This window comes from Nasonia vitripennis (assembly GCF_009193385.2).
Source record: "Nasonia vitripennis strain AsymCx chromosome 1 unlocalized genomic scaffold, Nvit_psr_1.1 chr1_random0016, whole genome shotgun sequence".
NCBI lineage: Eukaryota > Metazoa > Arthropoda > Insecta > Hymenoptera > Pteromalidae > Nasonia > Nasonia vitripennis.
This window is the reverse complement of record NW_022279605.1, coordinates 806,347-834,092: the sequence shown is the minus strand read 5'-3', so window position 1 is coordinate 834,092 and position 27,746 is coordinate 806,347. Positions and strand designations below refer to the sequence as shown.

The 27,746-nt window shown below is 36.4% G+C and overlaps 1 protein-coding gene across 17 annotated transcripts in view; it reads left to right on the top strand.

The window, feature by feature from the left end:
• Positions 1 to 27,746, top strand: part of LOC100114775 (transmembrane protein KIAA1109) — a 504,143-nt gene that overhangs the window by 7,791 nt on the left and 468,606 nt on the right. For 11 of the 17 annotated variants that reach the window (XR_004226571.2, XR_004345179.1, XR_004345180.1 and 8 more), the window contains 20 exons: positions 5,304 to 5,670; positions 5,743 to 6,252; positions 6,338 to 6,596; positions 6,662 to 6,997; positions 7,087 to 7,163; positions 8,495 to 8,831; positions 8,904 to 9,085; positions 9,158 to 9,386; positions 9,480 to 9,895; positions 9,993 to 10,154; positions 10,237 to 10,362; positions 10,435 to 10,573; positions 13,069 to 13,284; positions 21,601 to 21,860; positions 21,944 to 21,973; positions 22,390 to 22,693; positions 22,770 to 23,165; positions 23,248 to 23,754; positions 23,832 to 24,247; positions 24,325 to 24,766. Coding sequence is in view for 14 of the 17 variants with exons in the window: in XM_031922441.2 (XP_031778301.1) it covers positions 5,304 to 5,670; positions 5,743 to 6,252; positions 6,338 to 6,596; positions 6,662 to 6,997; positions 7,087 to 7,163; positions 8,495 to 8,831; positions 8,904 to 9,085; positions 9,158 to 9,386; positions 9,480 to 9,895; positions 9,993 to 10,154; positions 10,237 to 10,362; positions 10,435 to 10,573; positions 13,069 to 13,284; positions 21,601 to 21,860; positions 21,944 to 21,973; positions 22,390 to 22,693; positions 22,770 to 23,165; positions 23,248 to 23,754; positions 23,832 to 24,247; positions 24,325 to 24,766 (5,711 nt within the window). In the remaining 3 variants the exon portion in view is untranslated. The remainder of the gene's footprint in view (positions 1 to 5,303; positions 5,671 to 5,742; positions 6,253 to 6,337; positions 6,597 to 6,661; positions 6,998 to 7,086; positions 7,164 to 8,494; positions 8,832 to 8,903; positions 9,086 to 9,157; positions 9,387 to 9,479; positions 9,896 to 9,992; positions 10,155 to 10,236; positions 10,363 to 10,434; positions 10,574 to 13,068; positions 13,285 to 21,600; positions 21,861 to 21,943; positions 21,974 to 22,389; positions 22,694 to 22,769; positions 23,166 to 23,247; positions 23,755 to 23,831; positions 24,248 to 24,324; positions 24,767 to 27,746) is intronic. The other 6 variants (XM_031922438.2, XM_031922442.2, XM_031922440.2 and 3 more) reach the window with 6 other exon arrangements.

Sequence of the window (27,746 nt, the reverse complement as noted above, 5' to 3'; positions counted from 1 at the left end):
CTTATAAATACAAATTACTTATAATATTTCTTTAATTATCAATATATACATGTATGCATGTATAAATAATTTGTTTTAAGAACGTTCTGCGGGTAAAATCAAAATTAACTGTAAAGTTTTTTACCGTTATTATTTAGCATATTATAATATAAGCACAACTTAATAGAATGGTATTTTAAGTTTCAAAAAACATTTTTTTTGCAATTTAATAAGTGGAATATCATCATAACCTGGAATGATACATTATTTATCAAAGTAAAAAGTTTCAACAAATTTTTTTTTTAAGTGGCGATATAAGTAGGGAACTACATATCCTCCTTTTAAATTGTGCTACTTATTTTATAATATACTTATATTAATATCGTATTGCGCTCGATATATCGGTATCAGTTATTAGGATTGCACCCTATCGAAAATAATGACGGTATTTTCTGTCAGAAATTGGAACGAAAAATGACGTTATTTTTTTATTTTATGTATTTTATAGCTATCAAATTGACGTCATTTTTTAAATTTTTAGTAGCCCTGTTGAAAAGAATAACGTCATTTTTCGTTTCAATTCCTTACAGAAAATAACTTCATTATTTTCGATAGGGCTTTCGGTACTTTCCCGAGGAAAACCCTTCGTTGACGCGCCGGTGATTGTGCGCTATTATCGGGGAATTTCCAAATGACAGGCAGAAAGGTATAGATTTATTGCTATCGAGGGCGAATAGGCCCATAAAAGACCCGGCTTGGGGAAAGCTAGCCTAATGAGGGTTTGGGCGCGCACGGAGAGAAATATTCACGTAAACGTTACTATACTTCTCACGAATGAGGAAACAAACTCGACTTCTAAACTTATTTACTATACTTATTTTAAAAAATTACTATATGTTTGCCATTTTATGGTACTCACTGTATCAAAAATTGCTATGCAGTATAGTAAAAATTGGGAATATACTTTTTGCTATCTAGTATAATAAAATTTGATTACGTTTGTTCCAGTATTCTGTAGGTAAGTTAGCAAATATTATTAGAAATGAGAAAAAAACCTTCGTGAATGCAAGAAATGACCGTCCCTGTTGATTTTTGACGTAATAGATTTTGAGATTAGGGCGGTATAACAAAATTGTTGGTCGTATAAAAACGTGCTCGCTCGCCAGTGTGTATATACGCGTATATGCGCGTATACGTACAGCAAATATCCAAATATCTTCAGTTTAAATTTATTGCATAATTTTTTTATAAAGCTAATATTCATATTCATAATTAATAATTAGTTTAGTTTATATGTTTAGGTAGTTAATAATCAAGTGGCGCGGCAGCGCTACGAAGGCGAGTTTGAGAAGCAGACGAAGCCGCGGCGCCCGCGCTACTATTTACTTCTATGTTGGGGTTCGCATTTTTCATTACAAAGAAGAAATACGTTTCTTTGTTGTATCTAATATATTTTGACTTATATCATGTTTTATTATACCAAATTATGATTTTCAACAAAAATATTGATAAAAACAGTTATCTTTGATATAATACACGAGTGTGTCATTCACAAAATGCTCAAATCAAATAAAAAAATGTTAGGACCGTTAAGTAGACACAACAAGTGTTAGGACCGTGAAGTTGGACGCACAGCTATATACAGATGGATATTGCTTTCTCATCGGTTTTCTGTATGCTCGCTCACATGTAGTTTTTAGTATCTAGGTGTAGAAATAAATCAAGGGCGATGTCTAGGTGTACGGGGTGGCCTATGACGAGGTCTAGGTGGTACGCTTCGTGGTTTTTTGTGTCTAGGTAAATAAATTATACACAGACGGCGTCTAGGTGTGCGGTGTGGCCGATGACGAGGTGTAGGTGGTACTCTCCGTAATTTTTTTGTCTAGGTAAATACATCACTTGAGGGTGGTGTCTAGGTGTACGGGGTGGCCGATGACGAGGTCTAGGTGTCGCGCTTCGTGTTTTTTTTTGTGTCTAGGTGTAGAAATAATTCGAGGGCGGTGTCTAGGTGTACAGGGTGGCAGATGACGAGGTCTAGGTGGTACGCTTCGTGATTTTTTGTGTCTAGGTGTAGAAATAATTCGAGGACGGTGTCTAGGAGTGCGGTGTAGCCGATGACGAGGTCTAGGTGGTGCTCTCCGTAATTTTTTATGTCTAGGTAAATACATTACTCGAGGGCGGTGTCTAGGTGTACGGGGTGGCCGATAACGAGGTCTAGGTGGTGCGCTTCCTCATTTTTTATGTCTAGGTAAATACATTATTCGAGGGCGGTGTCTAAGTGTATGGGGTGGCCGATGACGAGGTGTAGGTGGTACTCTCCGTAATTTTTTTGTCTAGGTAAATACATCACTCGAGGGTGGTGTCTAGGTGTACGGGGTGGCCGATGACGAGGTCTAGGTAGTGCTTTTCGTGGTTTTTTGTATCTAGGTGTAGAAATAATTCGAGGGCGGTGTCTAGGTGTACAGGGTGGCCGATGACGAGGGCTAGGTGGTGCGCTCCGTGGTTTTTGGTGTCTAGGTGAAGAAATCATTCGAGGGTAGTGTATCAGAACGATCTGTGATTTCATGTCATACTGATAAAAATATTACCATTAACCCATGGTCGAAAGGTGCTGAAGATGCTTATATTTTATTTTTAGGAGAAACATGAAATATTACAAAAAAATTACTAAAATCTAAAAATAAAATTATCTTTTAAAAAAGTAAAATTTTAGGCGCGTTTGATATAAATATAAAAATATAAAAATTTCCGCAACGAAATAACAGATAAAAAAGAACTGAGATCAATCAACCAAAGTCAAGTTTATTATATTTAATCATAATGAAGCAACACATTTTTTTTGAATGAATAAAGGACTTACTTAACTTAAAGTTAATTTATATAATGATCCATTAGAAACAACTCTCAAGATACTTACTACGTAACCTGCCGTAACCTGACCGTTTCATTTTGTTTATTGGTGAACAACTAAAATTTTCGTTTCATGTATTAGTACGTCATAAAAACACCATAAGTACAATGAAACAGTCATGTAAAGTTACGTAGTAAGTATCTTGAGAGTTGTTTCTAATGGATCATTATATAAATTAACTTTAAGTTAAGTAAGCCCTTTATTGATTCAAAAAAATGTTGTTGCTTCATTATGATTAAATATAATAAACTTGACTTGGGTTGATTGATCTCAGTTCTTTTTTATCTGTTATTTCGTTGCGGAATATATCAAACTCGCTTAACCTTTTACTTTTTTAAAATTAATTTTTTTTTAGAGATATATAAGATCTTAGATTTTGGAAGTAAATGTTCTCTTAGGTGAATGGTCCATGTACTCGACTCACACGCCGAAGGTCCCAGGTTCGATCCCGTCCGCCACCGCATTAAAAATTTTAATTTCTTTATTTGTTTCAACTTTCTCTTCTCAATTAATAATCACATAAAACTTGTAAAATATTATAAATAATAATGTATAATTAGAATATAATAATTGTTCTCTGACCATCAAGAGCTACTTCCTAAGGAAGAAAGCAAAGGTGGTTGGAGAACACAAAATTTTTTCACGATCTTCTTTTTATAAAATATACTATGTAGTATAGTAAAATTTAGTATGTTCAAAATTTACTATACTGGTATAGCAAAATTTAATAAAATCTATGTTTGTCCCCCCGTTACTATACGGTATAGTAATTTGCGTAAAATATATTTCAATATTTACGTGAAAATTTCTCTCCGTGTAGCCAGTTCCTACTACCGTCTCGGACGCGATTCCCAGTCAGTAGAGCTCGGGGGTGGCAACGCTCGACTATGCAGCCGCGCCGCTTCATTCTGCTGCAGCGGACGTATGCGTGGCGTGTTGGGATAACCGCTACCTGCCGCTAGAAGAGACTGCTGCTCCATAAGGCCCCGCCCTGACAGAGCAGAACTGATTTCGGTCGTCACGAGCAACTCGTCGTCTAAGTTAGTCTGCATCGAGCAACGGTAGAGTAACGTACACCCTTCTGACCTCTACCAGGAGCGCAACCTTAGTTATATTTGAGTGATCAGTGTGCACCGCGATCTTTGTACAACACGACAGTGCGACTATCATCGTCGTTCAGCATCCCTGTGTGGATCCGTCTTTGGAGGGACGTTGTTTTATGGTCCAGCCTGCGTTCGTAGAGCCTCCAATCGGAGGCTCTACGAACGCAGCTGCTTCTACGACGGACGTCACGCCAGCGTGAGTGAGTTTAACATTGTGCACGCAAATCCTAGCAATATTATATAACGGCGCAATTGCAAGGTTTCTACGAGTAATCTCGTAAGTTTGTACTTCAATTCGATTTATAATACAATAAATTTCATGAACAGCTTCATTTGGCTTTTCCTCTTAATTTGAAGGGATTTTTACGCAGGGTCAAGTTGCTTATTGGTCTGTACCGCGAACTATTGATTTTCATTTTAATAACCAATTACTCATTTCCTATTCCTCGAACTCCCGTCGTTACACGACAAAACAGAAAAAATCTTAAGTACTTCAAAGTAGATGACTGTAGAACAATGCACAGTGAAGCAAGTTTATCCACGACTAGGAGGTACGTAGTTGTACGTTTATGTACGTTTCTCTTAAAATTTTGACATTTTAAGCGGCTTTAAGTATCCGCAACCATACAAATGCATACGGAAACGAACGGAATTGTACAGACAAATACGGAAACGTACAATGACATCAAATCATACGCCATCATATAAGAACGTACTTAAATATACAAAAACATACGACTTCATTAATGATGTAACGACATACTTTTTTATAAACAACTACGAAGACGTACTGGAACGTACTGAAACGTACTAAAACGTATGTAAATGTACCAAATATTACGCAAAGGTATTAATAAATAAATGCAAACATACCTGAACATACGAAACCTTACTAAAATGTACAATAACTTACACAAACATTTTCTGAAAGTTTAGGTGTATGTAAAATATTAAAGTTCATTTCCATATGAAAAAAAGGACTTGAAAGCTTTGAGTGAAAACAGGCTTCCATATGGAAACTTTTCAAGTACATTTTTATATATATTTGTATGATTCAGTACGATACCATAGAATGACGTACGATAAAGTACGATGTGTCTAAATTTTAACACTAATCTATGTGATCGTACAAAAACGTACGCAAACATACAGCAGCGTACAGAAATTGAACTAAACCGTACGCTTTTTATTTCCATTAGGGTGCTAAATAATTATTTTAAAAGGATGATATAGTTAGTTTCGATTTCACCTGCAAGAATGTTCTTAATTTTAAATAATACTATGATAAACATGGGTATTTGAATTTGTAGGAATAACGTGAAGGATGTCCCATATTCTCGCCTAGTTGATGCTAGTCCCATCACACAATTACCTCCTAAATTAGACTCAGATTCAAAATTAGATTCTCAACGCAGCAAATCTATTTTGAGCGTTCCAGAAATTGAAAATACGCCTAAAAGTAGTGCATCAGATTCAAAATTGGCTGTTGATTATTTCTACATTCAAGAAACTGAATCACTTCAACAATGTGCTAACCCACAAATTATGTGTGCAAACCGATTAAAATCCAATGGAATGACACAAGTTATGCTCAAGAATAATGAAATAGTGAATGTTTCTGATTCTCAGCATTCTTTATATGTGCAATCTGATTCAGAAGATAAATTGATTCAGGAGGTGAATTAAATTGATTTTACAATATTCACATATTAAAGAGTTGATTTGTAGTTAATTATATTAATATTTCAGGTGCAAAGGACAGTATCTATGTCTTCGGAAAACCATTCTGAAGCATTCTATTCTGCAGATGAAGATACTAGTCATGGCATGGGTGGCAGTCAAAATTCCAGTGTGCGGCATTCACTTGTTAGTACTGGCTATGTTTTCAATCAATCCGAATGTATAAAGAAAAAATTTTTATCGGACTTGTCAATTGTGGAAAGTTCTGGTAATGTAAATTATACAGCTGAAGTTATTCCAGAAAAAGCACATACTCTAGAGAGAACAAAACCTCAGTCAGCAAACGTTTGTAAGAGTCCTCGATTTCATATGAGGTCTAATTGTCAAACAGGATCCAATGTTGGTGAAAACGAACTTTTGCAAGATTCATCGGATAGTCATTCTGTTTCATCAACCAGTTTTATATCTGCTGTCTCTTCTCAAGAAGACATGACTTTAGTGAATTTGCATATGCAAGTTAATAAACCTATAGTTGATTCGCCACTGCTAATGTCTAGTTATGTCAGTCATTTAACGCAGGTATTTTTTTTTGTGTATGATTTAATTTCTTATTGGTACTAAATGTTTTATAAATAATAATTTGAATATTCCTTTTAAATAATAGTTGCGCTGTAATAATTGGTTTACATCATCTTTACCTAGCACTGGTGATGCATTTACAACTCCACTTTTTAAACGTACTGAAGATGGTAGACTCGTTTATATAGGAGGGTGCTACATACCAAAATATGATGTTATAACTGAAGGTTTTACTTCTTTAAAAATGATAAATCGTAATGATGTTTCACCAAAAGCTTCTTCTTCTAATAGAACACCAACCCATCCATATTTGTGGGATAACTCTACATTGATTGCATCTGAAGGTATAGAAAATATATGCCCAAATTTATTAATAATATTCGAAATAATTTTTTTTTTTAATCTCTAGAAGGAGAAGATAATTTACCAAGTGATGAAGAGGAACTGTTAACTGCTCAACATGAAAATGGATCTCGAACCACAGTCATTGTAAAGCTAAAAGGAGACATTGATGTCATGTTAACTCCTTTAGTTTTGGAATGTCTGCAACGATTTATTGATGCTATAACTCCAACTTTAATTAATCTGCACCCTCTAACAATTTTAAATCATCTGCATAATGAGTGTATTAGAAGGGTTGAAGATGCAAACATTTTAAAACAAGATCAAAGCCTATCGTACTGGAGTCAAGTGCAAGCTAGTTCAAAACGTTCGACTGCAGAAAGAAATATAAAGCACGATGAAGGTACGTCTATAACTTTACAAAAGCAAATGTCTAATTCATACATGAATTTGACCAATTTTGTAATAAAAATTTAATTATTTTTTCACAAGGTAAAGTGGCTTTGCAAACTAGTGTTTATGAAGAAAGTATTGCTACGCAAATTCAAGGAAATATTATCTTACCTAAGGTAAATTTATGACAACATAAAAAGGCCCTACTGAAAAAAAATGCTAGGCCAATCTGTGCCAAATTATGAAAGCTTTATCAAAATTCAGTCAAAGCTGTGTCAAACTGTGCCGAATCGTCATTTTGGAAATTTTGCCCTCTTATGGCACAATTTGGTGCAGTTTCGGATGAATGGCATAATTTGTGCCAAACTGTACCAAACAAAAAAGTATTTTAAAATACAACTGTATACTTCTAACTCGTGCTAATCTTTGCCACAGTTGTGCCAAAACTGACTAAATATCCAAAATTTTAATTGTTTTGCACAGTTTTCATACAGTTTGTCACAGATTGTCATATTTTTAATTTCTACTAGTGTATATGTACGGAAGCGTCTATACGCCACCCATACGAAATAGGCTAAAACGCGTTTCAGACTAGGAAAGGAAAAGACCTTGCTCTTTCAGCATAAGAAATGCCAGTTTTTTTTTTTTTTTTTTTTTTTTAATAATGTGCTTTAGTAAATGTTTAGGGGTCGCCGATAACCGAGTCCAGGTATTGCGCTCTATAGTTTTTAGTGTCTAGGTGTTAATAACTGTTTGAAGACGGCGCCTAGGTATCTGGAAGTACGAAAGTACGAAGTACGCTTCGAAGTTTTTTGCGTCTTCTATAATATTTTACACTGCGACACCAGAAATCACGAAGCGCAATACCTGGACCCCGTAATCGGCGACCCCATCAGATACCTATACACCGTTTTCAAACACTTATTAGCACTTAAACACGAAAAACTATGGAGCGCACTACCTGGACCTCGTCATCGGCGACCCCAGATACCTAGGCTCCGTCTTCAAACAGTTATTAACACCTAGACATTAAAAACTATAGAGCGCACTACGTGGACTCGGTTATTGGCGACCCTTAAACCTTTACTGAAGCACATAATTTGGCAATTTTCATGCGGAAAGGGCAAGGCCTTTTTCTTTCCTAGTCTAGAACGCGACCCCTATCATTTACTAAAGCACATAATTTAAGAAAAAACTGGCAAAATTTCTTGCGAAAAGCGCAAAACGCGACCCCTAAGTGACCCCCAACATTTACTGAAGCACATAATTTAAAAAGAAAACTGGCGAAATTTCATGTGGAAAGGGCAAGGCCTTCTCTTTCCTAGTCTCAAACGCGTTTTAGCCTATTTCGTATAGGTAGCGTATAGGCGTTTCCGTAGTATATGTGGATGCTCTTTCCTAGTCTCAAACACGTTTTAGCCTATTTCGTGTAGGTGGCGTATAGGCGTTTCCGTAGTATATGCGGATGCTTATGAATTGAGTCAATAATAAAAGATTTGATTCGCAGATAAACGTCACTTTATTGCAAGCTTCAGTTGTAGAAGAAATAATATCTTTCTCTGCTTTGGACAACATCCGTGATCTAACATGTGTTTCCCTGTTCGCTATTTGTTTGGACGATGTGACTGCGAGATTTTATTTAGGAAAACAAGCCCGCGAAATTGTTCAGACGTTTCATAAACCAGCGGTTCTGCCCAATCAAAAGAAAGTCAATAAAATCACTAAGGCATTTTTATCAGGACATCAGACTGCAGCTGTAGTAGCTGATATTGGTGGAGGTGAAACTGTATATATAGAAACATCAGAAAAACAGCAAGAAGAAATAATTGTTACACTTAATATAGGTAAATGATTTTCTAATAAAATTTTAAAGACTTTAAAGAAAAAATATAATACTTGCAAATTGTTTTTAATAGGAAAAGCTCATACACAATTAAGAAGACTAAGAAATGAATCGTCAATACTGAAGGATGCTGTAATAACAGCAATACCGTCTTATTATTCAAGAGTATTGTTTACTTGTACAAGAATTACATCACCTTTAAAATGTGTTGATTACTATCTCATTCAACCATCAGATGAGAAAGAAAAGCAATGTGTTCGTTAAATATTTGTTTATTTTATTGCTTTAGTACAAACTTATATAATGATAATTCAATATATTTTACAGAAACAAAACAATCCGCCACAGGCAACTGAAGAATTTACTGTAGGATGTGGAGTGGATAGATTAGGGTTCATAATGTTTGAATGTGGTTTAGAAGGAATAAAACTTAAAATCGTTAAAAGATCTCAATTTGAAAAAGGTGATAATGGATATGGAGAGAAAAAATCTAAAGTAGAAATTTTACAGAAAGGCAATATCAATAAAAGTCAAGATGAACTCAATAATATAGCTGGTATAAGAAAGTTTGTTTTTAATGAAATAAAAAATCCTTTGTCTTATAATAATTTGAACACAAAAATAAACATAACCTGTTTGCATTTAACAGCATCAACGATGGATACCCTTGAGCAAGATTTGACTACAGCATCTTCGTTGAATGCAACTGGTTTGCAAAATCAACCACATGTCAATAGTAGTATCAATGCTGTAAATACAACAACTGTGATAGCAAAACAACTTAGTGGAAATACCGTTTCTTGTGTAATAGAACTTAGAACTGTCTGGTTTAATTTTGCTGCGCCTCCACGCACTCCAATTACACGAAAAATTGATTATACAAGACTTGATTGGAACTTGCTGAGCACTGCCAGTCCAGCTATCAATGCTTGGATGAACCCAAGTAATAGATTCGCAATACAGATTGTTCACATGTTCCGATGTATGTATCGCAGATCAACAGCTGTTGTGGCTTGCCTTATGGCTGAGGCTCTCGATGTACAGGCCATTCATATGCCAATCAAAGTAAGACACGATATTTTTGAAAAGTTTAAATCAAAATAATTAGATATTGCATCAAAGATATTTGATTCTCAGTAACTATCTATACAATTACTTTTAGAGTCGCTACGGTAGATTAACTCCTCTTGCAAAGACCCTGCAAGAAGATCCATCTTGTCAGCTATGCAGCATTCTTCAAAATTATACTCTTTTATCCAATTTAGAAACTATTGAAGCTAATTTATGCGAAACCGATTTACCATCTTTATCCACTTTACGGCAGGTGATGCAGACTAAAGTTTATTCTATTTTAAAGTTTAATTTAGTATGCATTTAATATTTATGTATCAATTATTCATACATAGGGCGTCATAGTTTTGAGTAGACAATGGAAAAATGTTCTGTATACTCCGCTATTGTTGGAACATAATTACAAGACCAAACACATCAAGCCAGTAAACGTTGCATATGCAGTTTCTGATCCAGAAGAAGTGTGCTTAAATTTAATGCATGCAATGCATTTACGTGTTTTCAGAAAATGACATTTTTTTATTTTTGCTTAGGAGAATGCAGTAACTGACGGCGAAGGTAGCGGTGCTGACGCAGATGATCAAGAAGTAACTGATGAATGCGCAATGTTGATTCACGCCGATCATATGCACAAGCATCTTCATTTGAAAAATGTCCAAGATAGAATGTCAGGTATTGTAAATCATTTCATCAGCCCATCCACTTGTATCCCTTATAAAAACACTGCAGCTGAATCTACACACCAAGCTATAGTCTGACATGTATATTTTCGGCATATTTTTCTACAGACTTTTCTATAGAATATCATCCGGATGGTAGAACCTATAAAGTGCATCTTTTATCAAAGTTAGTATCTAGTATTTTAGACTATTAGTATCAAAAACTTAAATCTGCTTCAGCAGCGCGAAAAATCTACACAGATAATGCAAAAGAACCTGCAGAAAGTATGCAGAAAATATGTATGTCAGGCGAATCCTTTTATTCGTGAGAAGAAAATACGTTAATATATTTTGTCAACTGTATAGTTTGGGTGACACTGTAATCTGCGCACTTATGGTTTTGAAGTAATATACTTGTTGGGATTAGGTTAAAATCGTAGTATTTATTTAGGGCACTTTATTTTAACAATACAGGCGAATTCATACATGGTTAAACAGAAACTAGCGATAAAAGTGTAAATGTATTTGACACGTTTTAGAGAAACAAATCTACACTGAATAGAAGTTTAGACCATGCTATAGGGATTTAAAATTGCGTTATTGCGACAAAACGACTAGCAGCAAGACAATTGTACGATTATCTAAAAGACGATATATATATATATATATATATATATATATATATATATATATATATATATATATATGTATGTGTGTGTGTGTGTGTGTATATATATATTGGTATGGCCGGGTACAGGTCAACATAAATAAGAACACGTATTTACGAAAAAGAAACATAGACTCTTTATTCTAATTGTGCCCGACTCAGCTTATCAGCTGTCACGATCAGACTGAATATAAACAATAACATCCGCGACGTCGTTGATCTCGTTGCAAAGGGTCGCTATGCGCGATTCTTGGCATTCGAATCGCGCAACGTTCTGGCTCGGTCACAACAATAAATATATATATATATATATATATATAGCGATTATTTCTCGACGATTCAAATATGCTCCGAGTGCTTTTTGACGATCGAAAGATGCTTCGAGGGTTTTACGACCATCGAAAGATGCTCGTAAGGTTTTTCGACCATCGAAAGATACTCGGAGGGTTTTTCGATGATCGAAATATGCTCCGAGTGCTTTTCAACGATCGAAAGCTGCTTCGCTCCGAGGGTTTTTCGACCATCGAAAGATTCTCGGAGAGTTTTTCGACGATCAAAAGATACTCGCGAGTATTTCTCGACCATCGAAAGATGCTCCGAGTGTGTTTCGACAATCGAAAGTACTCGAGAGTATTTCTCGACGATCGAAAGATGCTCCGAGTGCTTTTCGATAACCGTAAGATGCTCCGAGGGTTTTTCTACATTTGAAAGATTCTCCGAGGGTCTCGAGGGGCACAACGAGTTTTTGGGTTGACAATTTGCGACTGAGCGTATGTGTTTGTTGGGGCCCGCACAGGCACGATTTCCCGAAGGAGATTGCATAACTTGCACGTAGCAGACGACGCATTAACCTCGAGTGACAGCAGTACGGAAGTGCGTCGCACACCGCCATCTTCGTTTGCCCGACGAAATATTTCCTCTTCAGAAATCAATTTTCAAAATTGATTTAAAATTGAATAAACAAGGGTAATCGTATAATCGCGATTTTAAGCATTATTTGCCACGACCTATCGAATGGAAGGGCTTAGAGCACCTTACCTAACTTTTTTAAAGCATCGTTGCATTATCGTATACAATTTTATAGCACAGCTGCTTGAATCCGCCAAGTCACGTCTATCCGTAATCTAAGCAGTCCATTATTGTACCGTGAGGTTAGCGCACGAGCGTAGCGAGTGCGATATACACGGTGCAATAATGGACTACTTAGGTCACGAATAGGCGTGACTTAAACGCGGATTTAAGCAGCTGTACTATAATAGTATATTGTGTACCAAGGGCGTAAAGTGGGTTTTTTTAGGCCGAGTGTGGATTTTGCAGTACGAGTCAAGGCGAGTTAGCCCGAGCCGAAGGCGAGGGCGTTTACGAGCCGCAGACGAGTACTGCAAAATCCACGAGGCCAAAAAGCCCACTTAGCCCTTGGTGCACACCATATTTTATGTAACGCGCGGACGTATTTTCGCGTTTTTTCGTAAGTGTTAAGAGGGACTGATGTGACTATGTTTTGACACGGCAACCGTGCTCTTGTCTTGTTCAAACATTATATAAAATAAATAAATAATGCAAATTTATCAAAATCAACTTTTTTTTTAAATTACAAAAAAAAAAATTTGGGGGCAATAAAGACCATTATTGCCCGCTGTTTGAATATGCGGGCAATAAAGGTTTTTATTGCCCGCTAAAATAACTTTTTTGCCCGCCGGTCAAAAAAGAGTCACTTTAGTCCCTATTAATAGGTACGAAAAACGCGAAAATCGTTCGCGTGTTACATAAAATAATTTGTATATAATATATGAATACATCAACTCACTATATTTTGGTAACAAATGTATTTTTGTTAACAGTTTCAGTGAGCCCTCCTCGTGAAAAAGATACTACTGCTGCGATTACTCCAATTCCAGAGACGGACTCGTTAAACCCATCTTTACCCCTAGCACTAGCCCAATCCACAAAGTCTTTGCAAGCTACACACACACCAGCCAGTGCTAGAACAAGTATTGCCTTTCCATTACTTACTACAACCGGACTATTTAATCATTCTAGAGAGGCAATCAACATGAGTAAGTGGACGTATTTATTTCACTCTGCAACAGTTTGGCTTGTGCGCTCGTATGTGCATGCTTGCGACTTTGTGTGTATGTTAGTTTTTATAACATGTGCATAAAACAGACCATTTTGGGCGCCTATAAAGTGGAGCGAACATTTTATGTCTCTTTTGATCATTTTTAAAACTTTGAGAAAAGTCATTTTTTCTCCACTTTAGAAAATAAAAAAATAAAAAATTTGCTTCATTTCCTCACTAAAACTTTGAACATTTAAAAAATTATATTAAATTTTGGAAATTATATATATATATATATATATATATATATATATATATATATATATATATAGATGGGTTGTTCTCTGTGAAATCAAAGATATGAAAATTTTAATTTTTGCCTAAACTGTATATGTCTATATATATATATATATATATATATATATATATATATATATATATGTGTGTGTGTTTTCATGAAAAAAGAAAAAAAATATTTTTAAAAATACGCCTGATTTTTGTGAATCAGCTCTGAAATTTCAGCAGTTCTTTATTAGATCATACTTGATAAGCATGTAAAGTTTTAGCGAAAAATATAAATGCGTTAGGGAGTTATCGCGGTAACTATTTTCGCGCGCACACGCATATACATGCATACATTCATACATACATACAGACATGCATTTTTCAAAAACCACTTTTCCTGACTCAGGAATCTCGAAAACATTGAAATCTATAAAAACCTTTGATGTAGAAATTTTCACCATCACAAAGCTTTCTCTAGGAGAAAGCAATACACGCGACTAAGCTTCTTCCATAATTTTTTAACAACTTTTGCGAGTCTCAGACACGTAATACTGCAATTAGACTGTTTTTTGAGGTTATGGACGAAAGGTGTCCCCATAGGTCAAAACTAAGGATGGATTCGTGTTCAGCGGGAAAAAATACATGCGAATTTTTTTCATCCTGCTAATTCGCCGTCGACGCTCTTGCCGTTACAATTTTCCGAGGTCACCCGCGCGGGCATCGAGAGGGTTTTGGGGTAACTCCGCTTACGGGTCCCCCACTTCTCCGCCACCGAGGATGCTGACCCATATTCACTGGGCCGTTGCTCGCGCTCGCGCTTCCCTCCCGCCACTACGTCCGTCGGCTTGAGCTCAGACTCGAGTACGCACGCTTCTGGTGGGTCGCTCATCGCCTTCACCTCTCAAGCATCCCCCGGTGATCGAGACACATCGTCGTCCCCCTCGTCGTCTTTGTTATAAAAAATCTTCATTTCTTTGGCCGACACTAGCTTTTCCATTCTTCCTTTTTTATCGGTCAGCTCGAATGTATTTGAATCGACTTGGGCCGTAATCGTATATGGGTCTATGTACGGAAAAGCCAATTTTGCCGTGATACCTTCCGCCGCAGACAACAATACGTGTCTCCTATTGGCGACGTTTCCAACCTTGAAAGTTGGCACTAGTCGGCGGGCATCGAAAAATGCCGCCTGGCGATCTTGCGACTCGCTGGACAGGGCCTTTGCACGCTCGTGGAGAGCTGGCAGCTTGGCGAGGCAGTTTCGCCACGCTCTTACAGCCTCCTACTGTGCAGACTCTTGATCTTCTTTCCCTCTAAAAGATGCTGGCATTTTCGGCTGCTTGCCGAAATTCATCATCGCGAGCAAAGCCTCCGTAAATTCATGCACTGCGATGTTAACCCATTAAAAACCAGGCAAAACCTGGCAGAGATATCGAGAAACGAACTGTGCCATCCTTTGCATAACCAAAAAAAATACCAGTGTTTTTTCTTTTGTCGATCACAATTGTTTATAACAAATTATTTAAACAAATAACCCAAAATGTTGTAATTTTGCAAAACTGAATGCGGATATCTATTCTACGGGCAAAAACACGACCAAAGCCTATGTAACGTTTTTTTGTCAGAGTTCAATTTATTAGTCTAAAACAGGAACAAACTTTTCACATGTAAATCATCCTTCTCATCCGTCTTAGATGTAGACCTGCGGAATACCGTAGTGTTGCATGCTACAATTGGATGAGCTTATTTTTTTTCAAAACCTTCCGTGTTAGAGATCACGTTTGAGTGGCAGGTTAACGGTGGTACATCAATTGAAAAAAAAATTATCTTTCGAAACGCGACTTTAGGAATAGAACTTTTCATAAAAATAGATCACATTATTCTATGTCGATAAAGCAATTGATAATGTCGAGACAGAGAGTTAGGGATCTACCTGATTTAGTTGAGGATTCTGACATTGACGAAGATCAATATGTCGATATAGCATTTGTTCCTGCTGATCATGAAAGTTCAGATGGAGATTCGGATGTTGATCTAGAAGAAGATATAACATCTCATGATCTTCCTACGGGTTCTTACGAATTCCCAGGGAAAAGAGGAAGCCTGAAAATTCTTCATAACACATCATGAAACAAGGAAGTATGAAAAAATGCGGGATAGGTACGTGTTCGACGAGAACTGAATGGTTCTGTACGAAATGTTGCAAACCTATTTGCAGAAAACACAAAGAAGATCCAGGCAATGAGCCATAATTGGGTTCATAACTCGGAAACTTATTGAAATTTTTACTACTTTGCGCACGATTGTTTATCCTTATTTTACACTAATAAATTGAACTCTGACAAAAAAACGTTACATAGGTTTTTGTCGTATTTTTGCCCGTAGAATCGATATCCGCATTCAGTTTTGCAAAATTACGACATTTTGGGTTATTTGTTTAAATAATTTGTTACAAACAATTGTAATCGACAAAAGAAAAAACACGGGAATTTTATTTTTGGTTATGCAAAGGATAGCACAGTTCGTTTCTTGATATCTCTGCCATATTTTGCATGGTATTTAATGGGTTAAGGAAAAACGCTATTTCGTTGAGGTATTCGTCCCATGCTCGATGATTATCTTGAGTAAACGTGGAAATTGCTTTCTTGACAGTGCAGTTTATTTGCTCCACTGGATTCACCTGCGGGTGATATAGCGGTGAGTACACGTGGTGGATTCCTTGCTCTGCCAAGAGCTTTTATCGCCTCAAATGTTGATTGCTGTTCATCGCCCCAAACGAACGGCTGATCTTTTTTGTCAGCCGAGTCAAAGGCTCGGCCAACGTCGCGTAATTTTCCGGTAATTGTCTATACCACTTTGCAGCTGGGCGCCAGGCTGTTTGCGTTTCGTCGTCAAGACGTACGCAAGCGATGCTACTAGAATTTGCTCCAGTGGTGGTTGCGCGCGGTACTCTTGTCTGCCCGTCAGTACGGTTTCGGCTTCTTTGGAAACTGTCCCAGTCGTGGCAGTTCATACAAGGGGTCAACCTTTGCAGTTCTGGCATCAGATTTTTATGTAAGAGGTTTAGTTGTTTTTTCAGGCTTGGTTGTGGCTTTATTTCCTTCATCATGCTTTCCAAGCATGTCACAAAATCGCGCACGGACTCTTGCGCGCCTTCGTATCTTCTTTCTGCGTTCATTGTTGGAATCGCCTGTTTGTGCCGTACCATTTTGTCGTCGTAGTATAGAACTCTTCCCAGCTTTGCCACTTATCTTTGTTGTTCTCGCATTATTCTGCGGCTATGCCTGTAAATACGAATGGCAGAGCCGCCATCCTCTCTGCTTCGGTCATTTGCTCTAGGGTCAAATTTCGTTCTTCCGCGAGACGAGCTAATTTTTCCTTCTCGCTACACGAATTTATTTTGATGCCCACCTATTCCGACGCTTTTGCTCGTTACCTGCAACGTGGAGGCACCAGTTTGTAACAAGGCAACTGGCCTTGTGCACGGCGGCCACGAAGATGCCGCAGAGTCACCAAGCAGTTTCTCTATATGTTAAAATACTACGCCACAGCTATCCCTCGATGACGCTGGAGTCGCCCACTGACGTTAGCCGTCGGTCCAATGACGACTCCATGCAATGCAGCTAAGACAGTCGCGTATACAAAATGCGCTATATCCCAGTCCAACTCTGTCAACTCCGCGAATAGAAGATAGGAAGGACGGGGTTCGTAACAGCAAAAAGCGCAACTTGTTTATAGAATAGTTGCATATATTGATTTTTACTTCCATTGGTTACAATAGTCGCGCACATCGTGCGAGAGGACGGTGTTCGGTAGACAAGCCGAGGATTCGGTGGCACGAATCTCGGCTTCGGCGTCTTTATAGTCGCGTGAAGAAATTCGTGATATATACGGAGATGCGAAGCACGCGTCGAGCACGGTCTCCGGTGACCAAGGTCAAACTACAGAATCTGGTCGAGGAGGCGTCTCTTCTAGCCACTCCTGCTGCTCCACTCCTCGAAAGGCTCCTGGGTAACTGCTTCCGGACGTCAAGCTGAGATCGCAGGTGCCAGCCATGGGAGTTGATTGCTCGGATGATGCTCGTCGACACGATACGTTTACCGGGATACTTTAGTTTGGTCTCCGTGCACGTGTGTTTACTGGTCGCAAGCCCGAAATAGTCAACCTTTACGCGCAGTGTCTCACGCGCGCCTCTGCGCACGACTTGGCAACACCGCGCTTGCATGCCGAGCTAACATCGCGCGACTAAACAAGCGCGCGCAATATAAATTCGCGACCACTTGTTACAGAACAAAGTATTGAAAATACACGAATAAAATACATCATTGCTCATTGAAATTACTATGAGATTCTATATTAATCTCTAATTCTAAAATATTAAAATTTTTGTCATCAGTCACAAAAAACACGCGCTCTTCTATTTACCTCATGGGTGGCGTGGAAAAAATAAAACTTTTAACATAATGATTAATATATTTTACTATAAATGTTGAATAAAGTAACTGTGGAGGGGGCGAGGGGGGGGGGGCTGAATCTCACCTTGGCTCAAAACAACTATATAATAGGTAGATATATATTTGCTCGATGTTCCTTTGAATCGCGTTCGATCAGTCTCCACAATCTCTTCTTTTTCTTCAATTTATCAGGAGTCACCTATACTGTCGGAGGACGATCGTTCGGTTCACCTACTAGGGTCTCTTTTGCTTGTGATGATTGTGATAGCTGGCTTGTAAAAACATTAGGTGATCTGCGAAAGTTTGTGGAAGGTTTAGACGTTAATTCTTCTGAACTTGCAATTGAACTATTGGATATTTCCTTTAAATGCGTCACGTTTCTCCTTAACAGCCTGTCGTAACTTTGGTATTGTATCTTCGATCAGTAAAGTTACTTCATTTCCTTTCCTTTCAAGTACCTCAAATTTTTCTTTTCCGAATGTGAAACCATACTCTGAGCTACAACCTTATTCTCAGGAAGTATTTCAGTAATTTTTGCTCCTGTTGCTTTGTCATCGCTTTCTTTACCCTTCTGCTTATTTATGATGTCGTTGTCTTTAGTTTCCTCGTTATCACTAGATCATTGATCGATGGTATCTTGTCTTGGATACTTCTTCCAAATAAAAGCTCTGACGGAGATTTTTCAGTTGTTCCATGTGGTGTAACATTATATTAGAATAAATTTTTGTAGTTTGACGCGATATTATTTCTGTTAGCATAAGCTATTTGCAAACGTTTTCAAGTCTGTTCATGTTTTCCACTTCTTCGTTTGCTTGAGGTCAATATAGTGGTTTTTTTAAATGTCCAATATTGTTATTTTCGCAGAACTGTTTTTCAATCAGTACTTACATACAGTCTATCGTTATCAGCCCTTATCTTTCTTGGAATTCCAAATCGTGCAAATAATTCTGTTAGATGATCTATTATAATAGATGATACCGTGCTTTTAAGAAGTTTTCTATTTCTTGGTACCTTGAATAATAGTCTATGATTACTAATATGGTATTTCGGTAGTGGTCCCATGAGATGTATAGCAAGGCAATGGTCCTTCAGGAAATCTATGTCTCGTCATCGGTGGAGGTTTATTAGGTTGTAAAACCAGCAAACAGTCTATATATTTTTTAACAAATTTCTCTGTTTGTTTGTCGATCAATGGCCACCAAAATTTAGCACGTAAGCATCTTTTTATAACTGTTTCCCCTGGATGACCTTCGTGAGCCAAGTCTAAGACTTTTTTAGTTAATGTGTGTGGTATTACAATTCTGTTACCTCTCAACAAAATTGAACCGATTATCGATAATTTCATCCTAAAAGGAAAATACATACTATTTTCTTGAGTAGTCCAGGAATTGTTAAATTTCTGAATTGCATCTAATATTTCTTGGTCTGTTGGCTTTCCACAACAATTCGCAAAATTTGTAGTGCTATTGGAATACTCTGTTCAATGATTGGAAGATATGAGATTCATCTACATCGAACGAACGCTCATCTGAATGCTGCACAGTCTCGATACTGGATCAGCGATATTAAGCTTGCCTGGTTTGTATATTACCTTAAATTTGAATGCCTGAAATCGAATTAACCTCTTTCTATGCGGGCTGGTGGCTTAGAAGATGGTTTGAAAATTGCCTCTAATGGTTTGTGATCGGTTTCTAATTCGAATTCCAATCCAGCTAAATAATAATAAAATCGTTTGACTGCCCAAACTAAAGCCAAACTTTCTTTTTCCGTTTAAGAATGACGTCTTTCTACGTCCGATAAACTTTTTCTTGCGAAGGAGATTACTTTTGGATTAGACTCCGAATCAAACTGTAATAGAACTGCTCCTAACGCAACAAGGCTGGCATCTGCAACAAACTTAGTGCGTCTTTTAAGGGGTCAAGCTTGGGTTAAATCCTGCAAAAAAACAAAAAGATATTCTTCTTACCAAAAAATTTTTGATTTGATGTAATTTGAAAAAAAAATTCTATTGAAAATATATAAAATATACATCATTTTTATCGAAAAAAAACATGTATATACCTTGTAAAATCATTGACCAAAATTCATGACATTTCACTATATAAATAAGTGTTTTTAGTCACTTGCCACGGCATCTTTTGAAAGATCCGGACCGTCTTCTTTACTCTATCCGGGCTTAAAATGTACCTTACACATGCCCCCTCAAGAATAGTACTTTGCTGGACAGCTCTGTGAGTTTTTAGTGGGTCCAGATCTCCCACACCGTAAGCATTTTACAAAATTTTCAAGCCTACTCACCAGTTCTGATGTTGCCAAGAAAACGATAGCTTTATTTAACAACGAAAAGTGAAAAATATTTGTTTGGGTAGACCATAAGATTATAATAATGTGAGAATCATGTAGGGGAGATGCGCCCTGTATGGAACTGCTTAGAAAAAATTTTGTTTAAGCTGGTTTACCCTTGTTTACTACTACGTGATGAAATTTCGTTTAAGCCGGTTTACCCTTGTTTGTCGTCGATTTTATCAACAATTCCAAAATTCATCGGAATCAATCGCATTTCCAGGCTATGCAATGCCATTTTTAGCTTTTGTAAGTTTTTAAAAGTCTTACATTCAAAAATCAAAAAATTACCGTGTCAATCATATGCTAAATGGCTAATTCCGGAATTTTTCGAAAGTTCAAGCTTCAAACTAAACCTCTATGGAAGTAAAAGTCATTGAACTTGCATAATATTGATCTGCTTAGAAGCGGAAATTATCTTTTAACAGCTTCAAAAATTTAAAAAACATTACTTTTTAATCAACTATTTTTCTCGCGCTCGAGCAACACAACCTCGGAGTATGACTTTTAAAATCTCAAAAACTGTTAACCTACTGGGCGCAAGAGCCATAATCTCGCGTTAGAAGCTAGGAACTGATAGCATCCCATGCTGGACACTGCCCCGCGCTAGACACATCTCCCCTAAAATGTATATGAGAGCCTCATAGAAAACTTTGGCAGCTATATGGTTACCACATGGCTTTGACTTACTTTTCATCTAGCATTATTCATTAAAAATGTATAGTTTGAATTATTCATATGGAAGCTATGTAAAATTCGTGTTGTTTTCTTATGAATACCATGTCGACCCCATATGGGCTTCATATAGGAAGTACGTGCTACTTATGTGGTCATCACGTCGAAACAGTGTAGAACGCATATATGGTCAAAGGTGGATTTGACAGCAAAATTTAAAAAAAAACGATTTGATATCCAATAGATTCTACATAGTTTCTACATGAGTTAACATGGGTTTTACTTGTATCCCACACTATTCTCATATTAGAATTTCCACTTGTTGTAATATATATATATCTGAAATATGTAGTATAAAGTCCACTATAGTAAGCGCAAAAAGTCTACAAGGGACGCTGCAAGAAAAGCTGCAGAAATTGTAAAGAAGTCTGTAGAAAATTGTGTAGAAGTATACAAAAACGTACATGCCAAGCTATAGCTGCAGACTTTTTCCCTAAGAGTTCTTAGCCGAGCAAGTATACAAATATACATTTACAATGCTAATCTTTTTGAATAAATAGTAGGTTACGGCACACTGCGAGAGGAGAAGACGCCTCAGATCTACGTTTCTCATCACCAGTTGGGTTCGAACCCTAGCATTTATTCCGGTATTATAAATCACGGAAGTCAGCACAGTACCAGCAGCATCGATCAAGTTGCCTCGCCGCCTAATTATCAAGCCAGTAAACCGGTCAATCTCGGTGAGGATTTGTATAGCTGGATGGCCAAACAGCAGGAATTCGTTAAAGATAACGATAAAGGACAACTTAAAGGAAATTGGGTAAACTTTGCTTTTCTTTTTTTTTTATGCGCAAAAAGATTCTGCACTACATATTACAAATCGTGTTGCACTTTTTTATCCAGGTCTTTCACACAGAACAAAAAATTATTAAGGTATAAACTGATATTTTTGTCTACTAATGTACACTTGAGGGATAAAATAACTTCAAATATTTCTAATTCCTCTGATCCCCCCTCCCCCATGAGATTTAACAATAATTTCATCTGGGCTGGAGACCGTAGGACTGCTGTATGTTATAATATAGAGAAAACTAGAATTTTGCACGCTTGGCGACGAATCAAGAACGTTTAAAGTTATTTTATCCTTCAAGTGTACTCTATATCATTTTTTAAATAAAAATCTGTTATTTTGTAGATGATTTCATTATACTTTCAAAATAATCTGTAATCTGGTAGAATATTTGCTATTACGTATATTTTATTATTTTTCATCCCATTATGCATTTCTAGCTGATAAATAAGATTGTCAAAACTGATTTTATCCAGCATAATACTTTTACATTATTTAGGATTCCAAAATTAATACTATGACTACAGAAGATACTGAAGACTCCGATGTGCAAAGTGCAGCTCTTCTTTATACAATGAAAGATTCATTGCGCTTATTAGATGCTCACTTGATTTTTGAACCACTTTTATCGTCTTTATCAGTAATGCCACAGCAAATGCTATCCGCTATTAGTTCCGGAAATATGAACAATGTATCTTCCTTGGATTCGTTAGGTTCTAATTTATCTCTTGTCAGCAGTATAGAAACCATGAGGATTGACATTGTTGTTAGTGAATATGGTAAAGTTTCAAGCAAAAAAAAAAGTTAGTTCAGTTAAAAATATATCAAATGAAAAAAAAAAAATTAAAATGAGTGACTCATGTTCTTTTTTCATTAAAGGCAATAAGTGTACATCGAAAAAAGTATCAGGATCTAAATTTCATTTAGATATTCCACCTGAGACTCCTGCGTTTCTTTGCGAAAAAATTAGTATTGATATAGACATTAAAAAAATGGCAGATATGACCGTTGATGATATGATTCAGAAACAGAATGTTCTTTATATTTCTCGAGGCCAGTTAAAGAAACATACTAGTACTGTTGTTAACTTTAGTTTAAATATTCGTTACATTAGTCAACAGGTCAACATGCCACTTCTTCGACTATTGCATCAAATCAGCAACATGTACCAAAACGTCAAAGAAACTCAAATGGAGTTAAAAGATCAACAGCCTGAAACTAAAATGAATGCAAACAATTTAAATACAAACAGACCAAAAAATGATTCTTTATCAAGTAATTATATCTATTTCACATTTTTATCGATAAATAAATTGTTAAAAGAAGTATATTTTACGAAAAAATTATGCTATTCCAGCATCTGATCTTCAAGAACAGCTTGCAGCTAACATTAAAAAAGCCGAAAAAATTGTAATTGGCGTGAAACCCAATATTAATCTAACAAAAGTAATATCCCCTTCGGCAAGTATTCGTTCACGACCTCAAAGTTTTGCTCAAAAGTTAAGAAGTACAGGTAAAAGTGTCAAGGGATACATAAATTTAAGTGAAGGTATAATTACGCCAAATTTTGGTGCAAGTCCCAGTAGTTCTGGTTTAGAAAAATTTAGCATACTATCTGAAAAATGTAAAAACATTTCTAATATAGCTCCTAGATGTTGGAAAACTATTTATTACCTATTAGATTTGTATGCAATTAGGCCTGAAACAAAAATGATCACTCACAGACTTTCCTTTCCTGCGGATACATCCGATCATTTTAAAGGAGGTAGAAAATACGAAAATTTAGGTGACATAAAAGACATTGACATAGAAAAGGGTGGTAATGCTGAATCTAGTTCTACGCCTATTCCTCCTCGAGAATTGAGTAAGCAATGTTTATTAGGAAATTATTTATTGTGTAATTATATGAAAAGTATAAATGATTTAATTAATTATTTCTAGGCGTTGTCACCGGTGAAAGAACAAGACTGATTATTTTTGGTGTTGCTAAAATACATCGAACAAGACTATTAGCTACTCTCAGTGGTCTCAAACTTGAAGCAGAAATTACTAGTTTACATTCCAGTCTAACATGTCGAAAGAAGACAAAACCTGCCAGCTTAGAATGTAGTCTAACTGGTCAAATCGGAAGAACAATGATAGTTCTTCTAGAAGGCGTAGCACCTAGTCAACAAACTATTGTAAAAGTAACTGTGGGCAAATCACAAGCTTTATATTCAAGTATCACTAAAAAACAAAAAGATAAAAACAGCGGCTTATTAACTGTTGGGGCTGTGAATATTGATATTCCTCAACACCCTGTTGCTTTACATGGTATGATGACTAGAGGTAGTAAACAATTATCCTCTACGCTGCAGGTAAATTACTATAATAAAAAATATAAAATCCTTTTTTTAATATTTTTAACTTGTGATGTTAAATCATTAATATTTAGGAACTTCGAGTAACGAGAACTTCGTCGCGAATGGCCCGAGGACAGCAACAAGAGGATTTAGAAGGAGCGCCAGGGTGTAGTCCTCGTCAATATCCTCAAGCTCAAATATATGATCACGAGAAATCTCAAACTGTTTCAAGTCTATTAGATCCTATTGTAATGCAATTCAACATAATTCTTCAAAGTCTAAGTATCACAGCAGCTCTGCTACCATCTTTGCAAGCTCAATATAAAATGGATCAAGTAAATAGCTCTGGAATGACTGGCAGCAAAGCTAAATTTACAATAGATTTACCGCATCATAGCCTCAGTTTTACAACAAAGCTTCAAGTAGCAGAAGCAAATTTACCATCGGAGGCTAGTATAGAATTACCAAAAGTTCATGTTTCTGCTGAGTACATTCAAGATGGAGGAAGCAATTTAAATGACAGTAAAATTGCAGGTAAATAGTTTGACTCATCATTTCAAATAATTTCAACTTTTTAAAGAGGTTCTACAGTTACGACGCTAGTCAAAATCGGTTTGTTCAAAATCGGCAATGTTAAATAATCTGTATAGGAAAACTCTCAAAAAGCAAACAATTTTTCAATAACAAATGATATTTTTTCTACTCTAATTCACTATTAGACATTTGTTTTGTATTGCACATTTTTCAGCAAATACTTGGCGTTAAATGTATAGGAATTCATAAATGAGTCCGACGAAATTGCCATTTCACGTAATGCCTGTATAAATCGCAAAAAATTAAAACATTGATTTGACTGACAGTTACCATGTTTTTCTGACAATTTATATAGGTTTTTAGGCATATACTAAAGTTTGCACAAAATTACAGAATTATTTTGGCTTTGTTCATATTCACTGTTAAACCTCCTTGAAGAATAAAAGATAAAATAATTACATTCTGTAACTGGAGAGGGAAAATAGTGCATTATGCAACAAGTGACTAAAGTCGTAGATTATTCCCGCGGGTGAGTGTACTGCCCAAGCGAATGATCAACTTTGGTCCTGTGATGCCTATATAGTCCAGTCGAATTAGGTGAAAACTCGTCATATATTTTCAAAAATTAAATATAGCAATGTTTTTTACTTTATGACGGGAAAGAGTATGTAGAATGATAATTTCCAAAAATTAACTAAAACGGAGTGTCCGAAAGTTGTCGAATTTTCATATAAGTGGCAAAATTATGCATTTTTTTAGTTTTTGCAGTGCCTATAAAAATCTATACAATTGATCGAAAAATAACTCATTCCACGTTGAAGGTACTTAAATTACCTACACATAAATTCACCTGAATTATTTTTTCATGAATTAGTTAAGTGTAAAATCAATGCTGAACGCGAGAAAATGCGTTTTCAAAAATGAGGCACTATTATTGCAAAAATCCATGAATGTTGATGAAACTTATGGAAAAAATGGCCAATCCAATTGTCAATGTGCGTGACAAAAGCTGATTTGATTGACCGACAAATTGTTGCTAGAGATATTTGTTAATTTATTTCGATGTTTTTTTTTGCAGCTAATTGTTTAATTACTAGCTGTTGGTTTCATAAGTTAATATCGTAGTTACAGATTCTAATTGGATCAAAGAATCGTGTGAAAAAAGAAAAATTTCAGAAAGTCGAAATTAAGTTGCTCTTTGCAACCAACAAAGTAGGACATCTGAAAAAGCGTTATAATTTTCCCATAGTCAGAGAAAAAAGTAGCCCTGGAATTCGCTCTTTTTGCGTTAAATAGAGCATATTTTTGTCGTTATTCTCGAAGAAAGAGAGAGAGAGAGAGAGAGAGAGAGAGAGAGAGAACTTTATTAACGCCAATGGTCACATGACCGTATAGCGTATACCAAGCAGAATACGATAATCATATAAACATTTCAAATAGTTTCCAAAAAATTTCGCAATGTATCTAATAATTACAAGTAAAACAAAATATTTTCATCGCAGCTTAACAAATTTACAGCGGAGATTACGCTCTCCTCTCAAAGTCGACATAAGACGATAATTCTGTCTAAACTTACAGCTAACTATAATTACTAATAATAAAATCGCCATTTACCTACTCAGACTACATAGTTCTGCTCAAGTGTATGTAAGTAGCTTAATAAGCTAGACTTAAACGAATCAAGTGTTTTACTAATCTTAATCTTATGTGGTAGGGAGTCCCATAATTGCATACCACGAATTGCAAACGAGCGTTTATAAATTTCGGTAGTAGCTGTAGGGATCATAAAGACCGAAGTCTGAGTTCTCGCCGAACGGCGGATTTCCTCGGTAGGCTTAGGAAAAAGCTCTACAAGATAGATCGGCCGGTTACGAGTAAATAACTTATACATCTTAATCCCTAATAGATAATTTCGCCTCTGATGCAGAGATAACCAATTCAACTTCTTGTAATATGGTAACAATGTTGCGTCTTTTTTCAATCTAAAGATAAACCGCACAGCCATATTACACAGACGCTGCAATTTAATAGCAAGATAATCAGTCAAATCCTGGTAGACTAGGCAGGCATAATCAAAATAAGGCATCAGAAGCGTATTTACTAGCTGGGTTTTCAATGCACTAGATAAGCAATGACCTTTAAACCTTAATCTGTACAGAACAAAATGAGCTTGAGTACAAACTCGAGAAATGTGATCGTTCCAGGTAAGCGACATAGAAAATATCATACCTAGATTCTTAACATTACCAGCCAATAGAATAATAGTATTATTTACAACTATCGGAGGGATCAAGTCTTTATTTATCCGCATATGATGCTGTGTTGTTCCAACAAGGATGACTTGAGTTTTAGCAACATTTAGCAGCAAACCATTTACTTCTGCCCAGCTTACAATTGCATTGGCATCTTCATTCAGCTTAGCAACCGTACTATCAAATTGTGATGGGTGGCACTGAATGTATATCTGGTCATCAGCAAAAAGCATGCATGATGATTTGCAATACTTTAAGACGTCAACAATTAAATTAATAAAAATTAGAAATATTATTGGCCCAGGAGAAGATCCCTGAGGCACACCTGACGTACTCGGTAGAAAACTTGATGTAGTTCCATCAAGGTCAATTACTGCTTGTGAACGTCCATTTAAGTAAGAATAGAACCAATAAATCACATTGTTCGAGAAATTTAAATCGTGGAATTTGCAATACAATATCTCATGATTTATGGAATCGAAGGCACGTTTAAAATCAAATAATAATAAGAAAGTAACTAGGCCGTTCTCTGCACCATGACGAATATCCTCAGTTACCTTTAACAATGCAGTTTCGGTACTATGGTCACTTCTAAAGCCTGACTAGTACCTGCTAATGAGCGAATTATCCTCTAAAAATTGAGTAATCTGCTTTACAACCAGCGAGTCAAACACTTTCCTTTTAAAGTAGCAATAGAGCAGGGGGGGGGGGGTGACACGTGACAGACG